This window comes from Lissotriton helveticus, chromosome 6 (genome assembly GCF_964261635.1).
Source record: "Lissotriton helveticus chromosome 6, aLisHel1.1, whole genome shotgun sequence".
Taxonomy (NCBI): domain Eukaryota; kingdom Metazoa; phylum Chordata; class Amphibia; order Caudata; family Salamandridae; genus Lissotriton; species Lissotriton helveticus.
The window spans coordinates 1,439,476,608-1,439,491,352 of record NC_136067.1 but is presented as its reverse complement, the minus strand read 5'-3'; the positions used below and the strand labels follow the sequence as shown (position 1 = coordinate 1,439,491,352).

General features: G+C 45.9%; 1 protein-coding gene across 4 annotated transcripts in view; it reads right to left on the bottom strand.

The window, feature by feature from the left end:
• The window catches only part of AHI1 (Abelson helper integration site 1), an 862,008-nt gene that overhangs the window by 607,772 nt on the left and 239,491 nt on the right, over window positions 1-14,745 (bottom strand). For all 4 annotated transcript variants that reach the window (XM_078649231.1, XM_078649230.1, XM_078649229.1 and 1 more), the window contains exon 10: window positions 6,079-6,219. In XM_078649231.1, coding sequence (XP_078505357.1) covers window positions 6,079-6,219 — 141 coding nt within the window. The remainder of the gene's footprint in view (window positions 1-6,078; window positions 6,220-14,745) is intronic.

The window sequence follows — 14,745 nt, the reverse complement described above, 5'->3', positions numbered from 1 at the left end:
ACCGAATCGGTAAATACCGAATTCATATTTACCGAGTCGGTAAATAAGAAGTGGTAAAAAAGGCCATTTGAGATGTAGCAAAGTCAGGAAATACCGAATTTCGTGAAATTCGGTATTTAAGAGTCGGTATTTAACATGGATTGGAGGCAGGTGGAACCCAGGAACAGGATATATAAGAAGCTCCCAAAATGCAACAGTACACCCACAATGGCGGCCTTCTACGTAATAGCAAGGTGGCTACGGATACAGGCAGCAGGAGAGAGGGTCTGGCTAAGGGAGGAGCAGGTATATAGGCAGAGGATCACCCTCTTCCAACTCACTGAAGCAGAGATCCTGCAAAGGTACCGACTCCACCCCAGAACAATCCTGGACTTGATCAGGGACCTCCACCCATATCTGGAACACCCAACCCCAAGAGCACATGCCATCCCACCCCATGTACAGGTGCTGTGCTGCCTACACCTTCTTGCCTCTGGGAGCTACCAGCACGTGATAGCCTCTGTAGGTGGAGTGTCCCAGAGCTGCCTGTCACGCTTCTTCAGAAAATTCCTAAACGCCATGATGCAGGGGATGGAGCACTACATTGGGTTCCCTGAGACACCTGCAGAACTAGCAAGGACAAAAACCGAATTCTATCAACTTGCACAGTTCCCGCACATAATAGGCTGCATCGATGGTACGCACATCCCACTATGCCCACCTGCAGCAACTGAGCACATATACAGAAACCGGAAGTCCACACATTCAATCAATGTGCAGGTGATCTGCAACGCTAGCAACATGATAACGGACATTGCAGCCAAATATCCTGGGAGTACCCACGACTCCTACATATTCACCAACAGTGGGATATACAGACGCCTTGTTGCTGGTGATTTTGGTGATGGATACCTGCTGGGTAAGTATGTGTGAGACACCCTGACAGTTCATGCAGAATGAGCACTCCTGAGTATGTGACTAATCTAATTATCCTTTCCCACCCAGGTGACAGTGCATATGCCCTGCGGTCATTTGTGCTCACCCCCTACCTGAACCCATCCGCCAGGAGTGAAAGGCGTTATAACGTGGCACACAGAACAACACGTTGCGTGGTGGAACGTACATTTAGGCTGCTGAAAAGTAGATTTAGGTGCCTCCATAAGAGTGGAGGTGCACGTCAGTACACGCCAATAATCTGTTGCAAGATTATTGCGACCTGCGCCATGCTGCACAATCTTGCCACCAAGGAGGGCACAGAGATAGAACTCACATATCATGAGGACAATGATGATGGGACAGTACAAGCAGATCACAATGCAGCAGGAGCAGCACCAGCAACAGATGGTCGACTGCGACGTGCTGAAATTACCAACAGATACTTCTAATTGAGCGATGATACACAGCCATGTCCAGTGATTGGAACACTCACTTTAATGTACACAACTGCACCGTCCAAAAAAACATTTATCAAATTAAATGCACTTTGCACAATGTTTTGCCAAAGTTTCCTCACTTTGACCTGTCCTGTGATCAATGTGTCTCTCAATGCTTGCGCTTACGCATGATGTTTTGCAAGGCACGGGGCTGGGGGTCTACATGTGCAGTGGTGCCGGTGTCTTCGGCATGGAGTCTGCTGCTCCAACGTATGTCCTGAACAGGCGTGCTGGACCCACTCCTGCTCGTTGACTCCTCAGTGTCCCCAACAACCATGTTGCCACGTGTGGCTGTCAGCTGTGTCAGCATTGCCTCCATTGCTGAGGTCACCCTCCCCATCCCCCGGGACAAGTCACTGCAGCAGTGAACAATGTCAGTCTGCAGATTAACAGAGCGGCGACACTGCAGGGTGGTGGAAGTTGCAAACCGGTTAATCGACTGATTGAGCAGCCTGACCTCGCGCCTATACCTGCGCCTCTCTTCTTGGTCACTTTGCAGCCTGTCACAGAGGGTGCCCATGCGCACCTCCATGCCCCTCACCCCCTCTGCCATGGACTCCATCCCTTTGCCCATTGCCTCCATCCCTTTGCCCATGGCCTCCATTCCCCTTGCCATGGCACCTATCCCCCGATCGATGTCCGACATCCTGGTATTCAGGATGCGCACCTGCCGGTGCACAGCCATGATGCCTTTGGCCTGCATACGCTGGACTTTCACCATTGTGGCTTCAAGCCCAGCGAAGACACCCTGTACATCCTGCCCCTCATCCTGCTCTCGTGCCCTACGGACACGGTCACCTGCACGGCCAGATCCCAGTGAGCCAAGTTGTCCAGCGTGGCCAGCCATTGTTGGTGTACTAGGTCTGGGAGCCACTACCACTTCCTCATCGGAGCTCTCCAGGATCCGTAAAGGTGGTACATCCTGCCTCCTTGGCCTCACGCGCACAGGGGACCCTGAGCTGGGTGTTGTGGCTTCTGCTGGTGCTGGCTGAGTCTGTGTGTCGAACAGCAGGGGCGAGAGTGGCTGAGCAGTGGTGTCGGGCTCCATTGCTGTGGGTGCCTGGGGTGTGGATGTTTCCTCAGGGACAGTGCTAGGTCCAGCAGTGTCTTTGGCCTTCTCCCTCGCAGACGATGTTGTGGCACTACACTCCCCTCCCAGCGCTGCTCTGCGCGATGACTCTCCTGTGAACAGACATGGACAATGATCAGCTGCCTATTTTCCCAACACAGATTCCTAACACACATGTTCATTTGCCTAGACTGTTTGTGCATGGGGAGTGTGGCATGGCATGCAGCGTTCGGTGTTGGCAGCTTTGATGTATGTACCTATGACTACAACTACCATGATGCATTGCTGGGGACTACAGTCATGTGTGCTAGATTGTGAGTGATTCACCCACATTGGGGAAGGGGCCTGGGAATGGGTGGGGTACATGTCCATGCATCTTACCTTTCTTACTTGCAGCTCTGGCTGAGCTATCAGCATCCCCGATACCATGTATGCTTTCAGGCTCCATGGTTGATTCCACGAGCTGCTCGAGGTCGGTGAGGCTTGGGGCACGGCTCTTCCCCCCCCACCGGTTGCTGCTGATTCCTTCCTCTGGGTGGCTAGTTTTTTTTGGGTGGTGATCCTCAGATCATACCACCTCTTCTTCATGTCGTCAATTTCTCTGTGGGTCACTCCTAGGGCATTGACCTTGCTCTGTATTGCCAGCCAGGTGGTCCTCTTTACAGACTCAGCAACTTGCAGAGACTGTCTCCCGAACAGCTGGCTGTAGTGCTGCACAACCTCCTCCACCAGCACCTGGAGCTCTGTTGGGCTGAATTTCACCTTTCTCTTTCTGTCCCCTCCATCCTTTTGTGCCTCCTGGGACTCCATGCTGTTTCTCTTGGTCTCAGTGCAGCCTGGTCCTCTGTCTCCCTTCCAGCTCTCTCTGCAGTTCTGTTGCTCTGCACCTGCATGGGTGTGGCCACCTCCAGGTACTGGGGTGTGGTACTTGCAACTGATTGGCTGATCTCTCAGATGCTTGGTTGTGGGGTGTGATGGGTGTCCCTGATTGGTGCACAGGCTCACATGTCATGTATTCAAAATTTCGAGATCGGAATTTACCGATTCGGTATTTACCGAATCAGTAAATTCCAATTCGGTGTCTCCCATTCATTCCTATGGGACTGGAAGGCCATAGGGTTGTATGGGTGTTACCGAGTCGGATATTACCGAATTGGTAGATACCGATTCAGTATTTACCGAGTATGAATACCGATTGATACCGAATCGGTATTTTTTACCGGATTTTTACCTACATTTGGGTTTCCGGTTCATAAATACCGATTCGGTATGAGTCGGTATTTATGAACCGGTAAAAAAAATGACCTACATCGGGCCCCATATGTTTTCAGTGAGATGACCTTGACTGACAATGCTGGTGATCGTGAGCAAGACCTGCAGCTACCTCTACTGGCTACCTCTTTATGGCTCTGGCCATAAAGAATTCAAACTCCCTTTCTTTAGGGGCCTTTGAGTTCCTGCTCTGGCACAATTTGCAAGATTTGGAGTTGTGGCAGAGCCCAGGCACCACAGTCAGATGTTGTAGTGGTCATTGATTGACATTTGCTGTTCGCTTTCGCCGCAAGGCTTAAATTCTGACCTCTCTGGATTGGACATGTTACATTTTGAAGAGATTTTTCTGGGAAGAATCGAGCTCCAAAACAGCATTAAAGATGTGGGAAAAATGGAAGTGTCATCAGCACGATGGGGGGGACTTTGAGGTCAAAAACATAACAGGGACGTCACTTCTGTCATCAAATGCAATCCATGTCCCTATTGTTGGGGTAGAGGTACAGAGAAATGTTTTCCTGACCAGTCTGCCCCTGGAGAAGTATTCAAGAGGTAATGAATCTGCATGCAGAAGCAGAATCAGAAACTTCATGTCTGCTAGAAGTGACAAAGTATAAGGATTCATTTGTGGAAGGCCTTCTCAGATTTAGGTGATTTTCAGAAGCCCACTAGCATGAACAAAGACATCTGTACTTTCATAGATGCCTTGTCAAGTCATTCTTGGCAGAATACATAACAAATGTTTTTACACACTAATTTCTTAGGAACGAGGATCTCAAATGCAGCAGTGGAAAGGGGGAATTGAGAGTTAATCCTTTCTGCTCAATGAGGCTATTGCGAACCCGAAACAACTCCAGAAAGTAGTTTTTAGAAATCTGAATCAGGTTTGGAATTCAAATTTGTTTTGGTCAAAATGATGGGACTTTGAGGGTCATCTCCAAGGTGGATGAAGACTCCATGAAGACATCATAACATGCCTTGCATGATATTGTTATTTCCAAAAAAGGCATTGGTGTAATACACAAATACAAATACTATGATAGCTACCAGAATATAAGGTACATAATTTCTGACAAAGACACATATCACCTCCTACCACAGGATGCTCACCCTCATACACAGTGCCCTTTTTCACACACTAAACTGGCAAGTATGGTTAAGTGCCAGATTCAGGATCACTTTAACAAACGTGCTTTAAAACAGCTCTTACTTAAACCACCTCTTTCCACTCTAACATGTATGAGAGCGCCAAAACTCTCCTGGAGAGTACAAGAAGCTCCTCCCTCTGGCTCTCTGGTTTAATATGTACCTGCACCCTGTTACCTTGCTAATTTGTCCTTTGATTTTACTTTCTACACCTATGCAGATGATTTCCTGTTCTTGGTCCAGCTTGACCAAAGGTCCTAACTGTACAGTCTCTAAGTTGCACCAATTCAATGCAGTTATAGACTACTGGATGCAAGATTGTGGGTTAAATCTCAACAGGTTCAAAGCCAAATGTTCCTTATAACTGCCAGTCCACAACAGAGGCCTTTCGTTTTGTTGACCGTCTATTCTGGGCCCTTGAACACGCGTCTCTTGCAAAATTAGAAGCTTTGGTGCCGTGCTAGATTCAGAAATTCTACATTCCCTCTCTCCCGCAGACAATTAATAGTCAGCATGTGTTTTTCTATGTTACAAAATTCTACCCACAAAATGGCATATGCCTCGGTTAAAACATAATTAGTTTAAGTAGGAATAAGTGGCCCAATTTCAGAAGGGCCCGGTGAACATCAGTATTTGTTTATGATACAGAAATTTCAGCTGCTGAAAGCAACCACAATCTCTATATAAAAACCTGAGGCACTAAAAACCTAACGAGTCCATCTGTAATACTGTTTTATCTGCTGTTCAGTCCTCTGTGCAATCTTGAGCTCAGTGTGAAGACACCATCTTGATAATGATTGTGGTCCTTAGCATATACCAATCATAATTAAATGCTGCCATCATGAAAAACATAACATTAATTAATCAGCAACACACAGAAATATTCTTATTTATGACACTGTAGTAATTCATGAAAAACATAGTAGAAACACCTTCACAGTTAACAGATTCCCAAAGGTAGCATTTGAGCAATACAGTCATTTGACTTTGATGTAGCTTTTATACACTGCTACAAAGCTCTGATTTACAACGTTAGTTTAAAAACAACTATAGGTACTGGAGTATAGCCTGTTCATTAGTGTATCTTACTACAGCGGACAACTTAGGCCACTCGACTGCATCTCCTGCATCAAGAGTAACACACACAGCTAGAACATTTAATGATGAGTACAATGTATTTACCTGCCCAGGAAATCTCATCCACTTTACAATGTCCATCTTCTTCTCATCAGAGTCAAATTCGCTGGTTGCACTCGGGAGGCCACCAAAGGAAGCACCCTGATCCTGCTGTACAGTAGTCGTTGATTGAGAATGGCATCCTCCCTACAAACAGAATAGATTCAGACATCCTTAAATCCAACTGTCCAATAACATAGCAACATTATGACTGTATCTGTAACTATATGTCATATTACTGAATGATTTTAAACAACACATACAATTTTCAAAGTCATTTGAGGGGTATTGTAGCTTATGACCAGGTATTGGGTAGATCCAAAAGCTGAAAAATACTCGAAGAGGGAGTATGATGCAAAACTGTCTGCCTCAAAAATTTTCAGCATTTTTGTACTCTTACTTTCCCTTTGCTGCTAGATGATGAAACACTTTGTCTCTATTACAATGCAGTATAGTTCTAGGTCCTACTGATGAAGATTTTTGGGTTATTACATGTTTTCACTCACACTTTCCACATGCTCCCTGTTCTTCCAACATCTACCTTCTAGTTGTGGGCTAGCCCACAGAGTTTTCCGTTAAAGGAAAAGGAGGAACTCCAAGTAATTTTCTGAGACAAGGGGTGCAGGGTTGTCGTTTAGTTGTTATTTACACCAGTGTATTCAGATTTCATTACGGTACTCTCACCAGTCTTCTGTAGTGTTATGGTTGGTTGCCAGTGTCCTTTATCATGAACTCCCTGAAAGTGGTCATACCAATGGCCCATGATTCATCCAACTGCCCGAGCATCAGGCATTTCAGTGCTTCATACCATGTGGAATTCTTCTCTTTTCCACTACTAAAAGAAAATTGCCTCGGCTGTAAACCAATCTAAATCTGAAGCATGCATGGGTATGTGTACTCAGGTGAATATCGTTTTATCTGGATGAGTATGAAGTCTCTCCAGAACCAGCCTTTGTAAATGCTCAAATATTGGACAGGTAATCACACCGTTCTTTACAGGGTTGCAGGACATAGTCTCAATTGCAGGTTAGTTCACAGCTGTGCCAGGTGGTGTTAGAGGTGTTGCTGAGCAGGGTATGGTGTTTCACGTTCTGGAGTGATGTGGAGTGGACTTTTACAAGGTAATATGATGTTACAGATTGTAGGTTGATGTGGTATAGTGTGGTGTAGTTCGGTATGTTGAACTATGTTGTAAAACTGTCAGTGAGTAGTGCCGCATGCTAAAAACTGGCATCCGGTGCAGTGAGTTGATTGTAGAGATGTGGATTGCTTTATGGTAATGCATGAATTTCATTGTTGATTGCACGTGAGGGCAGGTTGTGTGTACTGTGGTCTTGGGTACTAGATTTGATATTTTGATTGATATTGATATTTTGTTTAGTTGTGGTATACAATATGTCTTGTGTGTTGTCATTTGGGGTGTTATTAACTGGGGTGTTGTGATAAGATCTTGCGGTTGCTGTTCTGATGGGGGTGGATGTGTTAAGTATGAATGAACATTTGTGATGTGGTGCAGTGCAATGTTGACTGGAGTGTGTTTATGCAATGTAGGTTGATGTTATTTAGTATGAGGAGAAATTGTATTGTGTAATATATTGAGTACAATAGGAAGTGCAGTGTTGAATCTGAAAGTTTTTTTAAGGTATGTGCCATGTCAGTGTGAATTACTTGTGTGGGATTTTATGCATAATGTGGACTTGGGTACGATGTTGAATATTCCGTTGAGGAATGGTATATATAATCTTGTGGCTGTTATGTGGTGATGTATGTTACAAAGTGGTGTGTTATGGTCAGATGCTGTGTGTACTGCTAAGATATGTTTAGGTGTGGTGGATTTGGATTAACATTTGTCATATGGTGTGATGTAATGTCTATCATGGAGCAGTGTTATGTAGAAGGAAAAGTTACTTTCGGGAAAGATCTTTCTGGGCGATATTCTATCTCCTTGCAGGTTCCTCACCTTTGAATTTCCCAGGTGCCAGACTGGATCCAGAAAATGTATGGAACAGCTCTCTGGCGGCGGCAGGTAGCTTCAACTGTTCTGATGTCAGACGTGGAGTCGTGATGATGTCATCGGTATTGTAAAGCCTTGAGACTGGCGTCCTAAAGTTAGTTTGACTCTGGTTTTGCCACAACTTTCAAGCCATGCCAGAGAAGACTGAAACTTGCATATTGGTGTAGTGCATAACTAACTTTACCTTATTAAAAAGGGAGTATAACATTTTTTCCCCTCAAGAAGCAATGGTGAGAGGGTCAGTGAGCAATCTGCAGATATACACAGAAAGAGTGTTACTGAAGGTAAGTAACCTTTCCTTCTGTTTGATATTTCTACCTGCAAAGTCCTCACCTGTAAGAAGATTCCCAAGCAATAACTTGAGTGGAGAAAATGTTTAGAAAAAGATCTGAAGAACCTAGAGAGCAAATTGACTGTCTCTTCTTTATTCAAAGTCCAAACACTAATGTTTGTCGAAGGAGTGTAGGGAAGACCATGTAGTGACCTTGCAAATGTGTGCTATAAGCACTCCCATAGCTAAAGTTGCTGTGGAGGAATTGGCTATGGTGGAATGAGCCTTTATTCCATCAGGCGGGTCTTTTTTAGTCAAAGAGCAACAGATTTTGATGCACAGGTTAATCCATCTGGAAATCAAGCGTTTCTAAACTGCTTTACTCTTTTTTGCAACCAGTGTAACCAATGAACAGCTGGTCACCCAATCCTATAGTCGTACTACGGTTGAGGTAGACGTTCACTGCAATGCCTACTAAAACAACTGTCTTATATCTATCACAATGGGGTTTGTTTATGAGTTTTGGGCTGGTGGTGTTTAGATCAGGAGCAATGGTATTGTGTACGATGCACAAACAACTGTGGGGAGAGTTGTATTGTGCTTATATGTGTGCTAAGTGATGTGTGATGGTAGTCGCTCGGGTGTGGTGTGGTAGTGAGAAGCACTGTTTGATGTGGAACAGTTTGTTGTGATACAATGTGCGAGATTAAATGGTGTGGCAGGTATGCTATGTAGTGCTGTTTTTTACTGTGTTTTAGTGTGTAGTGTAATTTGATGTGACTTGGTGTGCTTCAATGAGGTTTTCATTGAATCCCCAAGAGTTAGATGTCCTGGCCCATTCAGTTATGGAGTCTCAGACATATGAATATATGTTCGAGAATATCTTTGTGTGACCTGTTGTTTGGTTTACCGAACAACGGTCCCCATGTACTAATCTTCCCATTATTGTGTGAGTCCTCACAACCCTTGGATTTTATGTCCCTAGAACCTAAGCTTTAAGGTTCAAAGTCCTCCTATCCCAATGTCTGTCACCAATTGCTCTTGTGTTTTGGCTTTCTTGCCCACAAGACTATCCCCCTCTACCCTTCCCTGTTCGGGTTTGACTCCCTGTGACTACAAGTCCATGTATATATTCCAGGAATTTACTGTTTCTGTCACCATGTCTGTGCACCCTACCCAGATCACTCTTCTCTATCCCAAGCTCTTAATTGTCTAATCAGGGTTAATACCTCATTGTCTCTCAGTTTGATTTGTTTGGGCTTAAGTCGCTATATTTATATATCCCCACCCACATGTCTGTGCATCTCATCAGATGTAAATAGATTTGGTTCAGTATAGAGTCTGACTTCAATTTCCTTTGTCTGTGCCATTCTACCCCCTTAGGTCTACTGTCACAGAATCCATATCCCCATCTCTACTTTCTTTCTTCATGTATGAGCTCTTTTGACCCAGTTTTTGCTCCAGACCCTCTCAGAGCTTCACCAGAAGTGAATGGTGCATTCATACATGCAGAGAACGTTTTAAGAATAAAGATAGGACTGAAGTTGGAGCACTGTACATTTCAAGAAGCTTACTTGGAAAGTGAAGACTAGTTATGGGCCAAATATTTGATACATAACCGATATTCAAACTGACTTATTTCAATCTGGGTAAACAGTTCATATTTGGTGCTAACAGTAGGGCCAGTTATGGATTAGGAGAAAGAAGGCAGCTTGATAACTCACCTAACATATTACCACAATGGTATACTACCTTTATTAGCATGTTATTATGTGGAAAAGGACGGCAAAATGGAAGTTTCAGGCAAATTTGGGCATCTCAGATAGTGTATTTGAAAAATCAAAAATGTCTCAAACCCTGTCGACCTAAAAAAAGATCGAGTTATCTTTTCTCACTTGATCAGTACTAGTTGGGTATTGCCATGGATTAATTATAAAAGTCTAATATATCTGTTATACATTGTTACAGCATATGTTTTATTTAATTTTTTGACCAGCCATAGTTTAAAAAAAAAAAAACGAGGATTAACTTAAGTACTTAAGTCACTTTTAAGAGCAAAGGAAAACACACCCTGAGACAAAGAATTTTACCAATACTTACACATGAGAGAAATTACTTCAGGTATTACTTTCAACAAAGCAGCTTCAAGGAGGATATTCAGCTAAATAACTACATATTGTTAAGGTAAACTACAGCTTAGTTTATCAGAAAACCAAAGGGTAGCTTAGGCAGTGGAAAAATACTTGCAGAAATACCTAGATTTAAATTCTGTATTTTAACAACAGAGTACATTAATGGCACCAAAGTTCCAATTATTGGTGTTTGTTACTGACAAAGATTTACATAAAAATGCTCTCAAGTTAAACCTGGGAGCTATTTTTCTCGAGAAAATTTACAATATGCACAATTAAGCTTTTTCTTTTTTTAATAATAACACAGATTGTGTAATTCATTGAAAGCATAAGAATATCACGAAAACAGGCCAAAGTGGCAAATAGTAATTTATCTACTCTCATACCTCAAACTTGTAATAAAGGTGACATTTATTTGTAGGAATATGTCAAATTTTAAAAGTACCTAGGTTAATTCCCAATATTAATCCTCTGGGCGATTAGTTAAATAGAATTCAATGAATTCAACAAAAGGGGACAAGAAAAGTTCAAACATAGCCGTTTCCAAGAGATCAGCTATGGAAGAAAAGGAAAGTAAAACGTTTTTTCAACTGGAACTCGAAAATGTTCTCCCGCATAGGCAGATGGAACGTAAAGGACCAATCAACCGAAAAGGAGTTGAACAGAGTAATCAAAGACGGTTTGGTAGTGTTTAAATCTAGAGGTCATGATATGTAACATTTACCTACTTAATAAAGCGAAACTTGATTAAAAATTAATTTAAGAATAAAACCAGCTGGTCAGACTGGTAACTCCAATGAGGAAAACAACAGCCCAGAAAGAGATGTTTACAGAACAACTTAATAGTCCAGGAGAAAAATTAAAATGTTGTTTGGATGGATGGACTTAACAGGTGAAGTACAATAACATATGGAAATAAAACTGAGCAAAAAGGAGAAACAAACAGCTAAATACACCAGAGTACATGAAAATTACATTTTCACACCTTTGCATATAGATATATCTCCACTGATTTGCCTCCCATTTGAGAAGGTCGATCACTTCTCAACATACGCTACTCCAAAGGAACAGCACAATCTAACAATGGAGTGGGATCGGGTTTCAGTCATGTTCCAGTAAGAAACTAAGGGGTCGATTAGGATGGCGGACGGAAACGTGTACCGTCCGCCGCGGAAGGTGGCTAGATACTCCGGACCTGTCCGCGGAAAATCCGCAACAGCAATTAGGATAAAACATGCAAAAAACGCCGACCGCGGCGTACGGAGCACACCAATCCCCGTCCGCGGCGGTCGGAGTACACCTGAGTCCGCGGCAGGCGGACGGAACAGTAAAAACACCGACCGCCGCGTACGCACATGACCGCGAATACATCCACCACCCCCGCGATACCTGCGCAATGTCCGTGTCCGCTATTAGGATAACTCCGCAAGTACCCCGGTAGTCACCGCCATCCACGTCCGCAGCGGTACAAATGCACCGAGAATCCGTGCACCACAGCGGAACGACAACACAAACAACATCCCTACTGTCAAACCAATGCCATACATTGGCACGGAAGTTAATCACCAAACACACGAAAAAAAACGCCCACCCACCGCAAACATCCAAACCAATCACAACACACAATGATCCACCGCCAAGCACCACACAATCCACACCTGGCAACACTCCCACCTAGCACCTGACTGCCAATACCCATTCAGACACGGTCTAGACACACACCATAAAAGAACTCCCACCCACTCCACAACTCCTCTGCATCACAGCATAGCTGCTAGCAGGACACACCACTGAACTGAGACCAAAGAGAAATAGCATTCACACAACCCACACCCAAACACACCCACCACACAAACTTCCACCACACCATTCTTACACACCACACACCTGCACCTCCCCATCCACGCAAACCCACACCCCGAGCACCACACACCATGGCACCAAAAAAAAACCCCAAATTCACTGACACCGAGTTGAAGGTTATGGTAGATGAGATCATCCGTGTGGAACCCCACTTATTCGGGGCCCTAGTGCAGCAGACCAGCATAGCCAGGAGAAACAGCATGTGGGACCGGATAGTCACCAGGGTGAATGCCTCCGGGAGCGTCCCGAGGACGAAGCAGGACATCCAGAGGCGGTGGCACGATCTAAAGACCCGAGTCAAAGCCATACGAGCCAAGAACCATCTCCGGGCTAATCACACCGGCGGTGGAACCCCTCCGGAGCCCTTACCCTACACCGAGTGGGAGGACAAGGTGATGACCATCATCCACCCTGAGAGCCTTGATGGACTTCCTGAGGGAGAAGAGGCTGGTAAGTACAAACCAAGCACCACGAGCACTACTACATGGTGTGCCTCACACAACTGTGAAGACACATCTCCCAGACCCCAACCCATGCATGCAGTCCACATACTCACCAACGTCGAAATCACTCCAACAGGCCCCCATGTCCATAGGGATGGCGGTGGTGGTGGGTGTGAGGGGATGGAACTACAACTCCCAACAGGCCCCCATGTCCATAGGGATGGCGGTGGTGGTGGGTGTGAGGGGACGGAACTACAACTCCCAACAGGCCCCCATGTCCATAGGGATGGCGGTGGTGGTGGTGGTGGTGGGTGTGAGGGGATGGAACTACAACTCCCAACAGGCCCCCATGTCCATAGGGATGGCGGTGGTGGTGGGTGTGAGGGGATGGAACTACAACTCCCAACAGGCCCCCATGTCCATAGGGATGGCGGTGGTGGTGGGTGTGAGGGGATGGAACTACAACTCCCAACAGGCCCCCATGTCCATAGGGATGGCGGTGGTGGTGGTGGGTGGGGTGAGTACCAGTGCAGACAGAATCGGCAAAAAAAGTGAAAACAACCTGTCAAGTCCACATTACTCATCCTCACATTTTTGTTTTGCAGGTCATCCTAATCTGACAGCTGGAAGCAACACCCGCCCTCCAGACTCGCCAATCACAGACGTCTCAGGGGACGATTGGCCAGCCACCTCCGGGGCAGAGGATGATCCCGGCACAAGCAGCCAGCCAGGGCCATCTGGCTCCCAGGTCACCCCTGCACCAACAACTACGGCCTCTGCCATTGTGACAACACCGGCCACTGTGACCTGCACAGCCACCACCAGCACCACCTCCACCACCACCACTACTACTACCACCACTCCTGCCCCTGCCACCCTGCCCAACCCAACGGCCAACGCCGTGCCAGCGCCATGCCAGCCACGCAGGGAGAGTGTGAGGCAAGGCAGAGATGCAAGTCCAGATCCGGCAGGCAGGAGCATACGCCAAAGAAGACGGGAGGATACCAACACACCCAATCCAGTGCAACAGTCATTGGAGGCACTGGGCAGGGTGGAGGTGAGCTACCAACGTGGTCAGGCACAGGCAGACCGGGCCCACCAGGACTTTGTAGATAACACTGCAATGTTGGGGGCCATTGAGAGGCGGCTTGGCCAACTAGTGGACATCTTCACCAGGACAATCAGGCCACAAACAACGCCACCGCCACCGCCACCTGCGGCGGATGTGGTACCCGATGCCCCAGCGCAACCAGCTGACTCCGTACCGGCACAAAGACGGAGGGGCCGTCCGAGGCAGGAAGTGGGCGACAGCAGTGTGGAAGCAGCTGCCACACGCTCCAAGAGGAACAGAAAATGACTGTACCAGTACCTGCGCATGCCATTCACCCTGGCAACTATCCGGTCCCACCTGCCACAGGCCTGCTGTACTAGGCAGACACCACCCTATGTGGTGTCCGCACGGAATTTTCATCTGCCATAACCTTCTACTCTCACTCCCCCACCCCTTCACTCATTTGTAAATATGCACCTACACCCATGCACAATTTGTAAATAAAAGCCACTTACTCACTCAATCATGTGTTGCCTCCATGTTTATTCACATGAATGCATCAGAAACAGATGTTACTAGGTACAGGTATCCAACTGGTACAGAATCATGGCGCTGCGGGAGTGACCTAGGGAAAATAGAAACCGCAAAGACACGTCAGGAAACATGATCACACTCATCAGAACACACTGCAGTGCAACATATAACAACCCACACGCATCACAACAGTAATGGATGAGACGACACACATCATGGAGACGTGCATTGGCCACAATTTAGCACACACACACACATGCATGCATCACATAGCAGAACACAGAGATGAAGCACACCACTATGCCACAACACCAGCACACATTCACAGGGCATACCCAAGCAGCACAAGAGGAGCACACTCACAA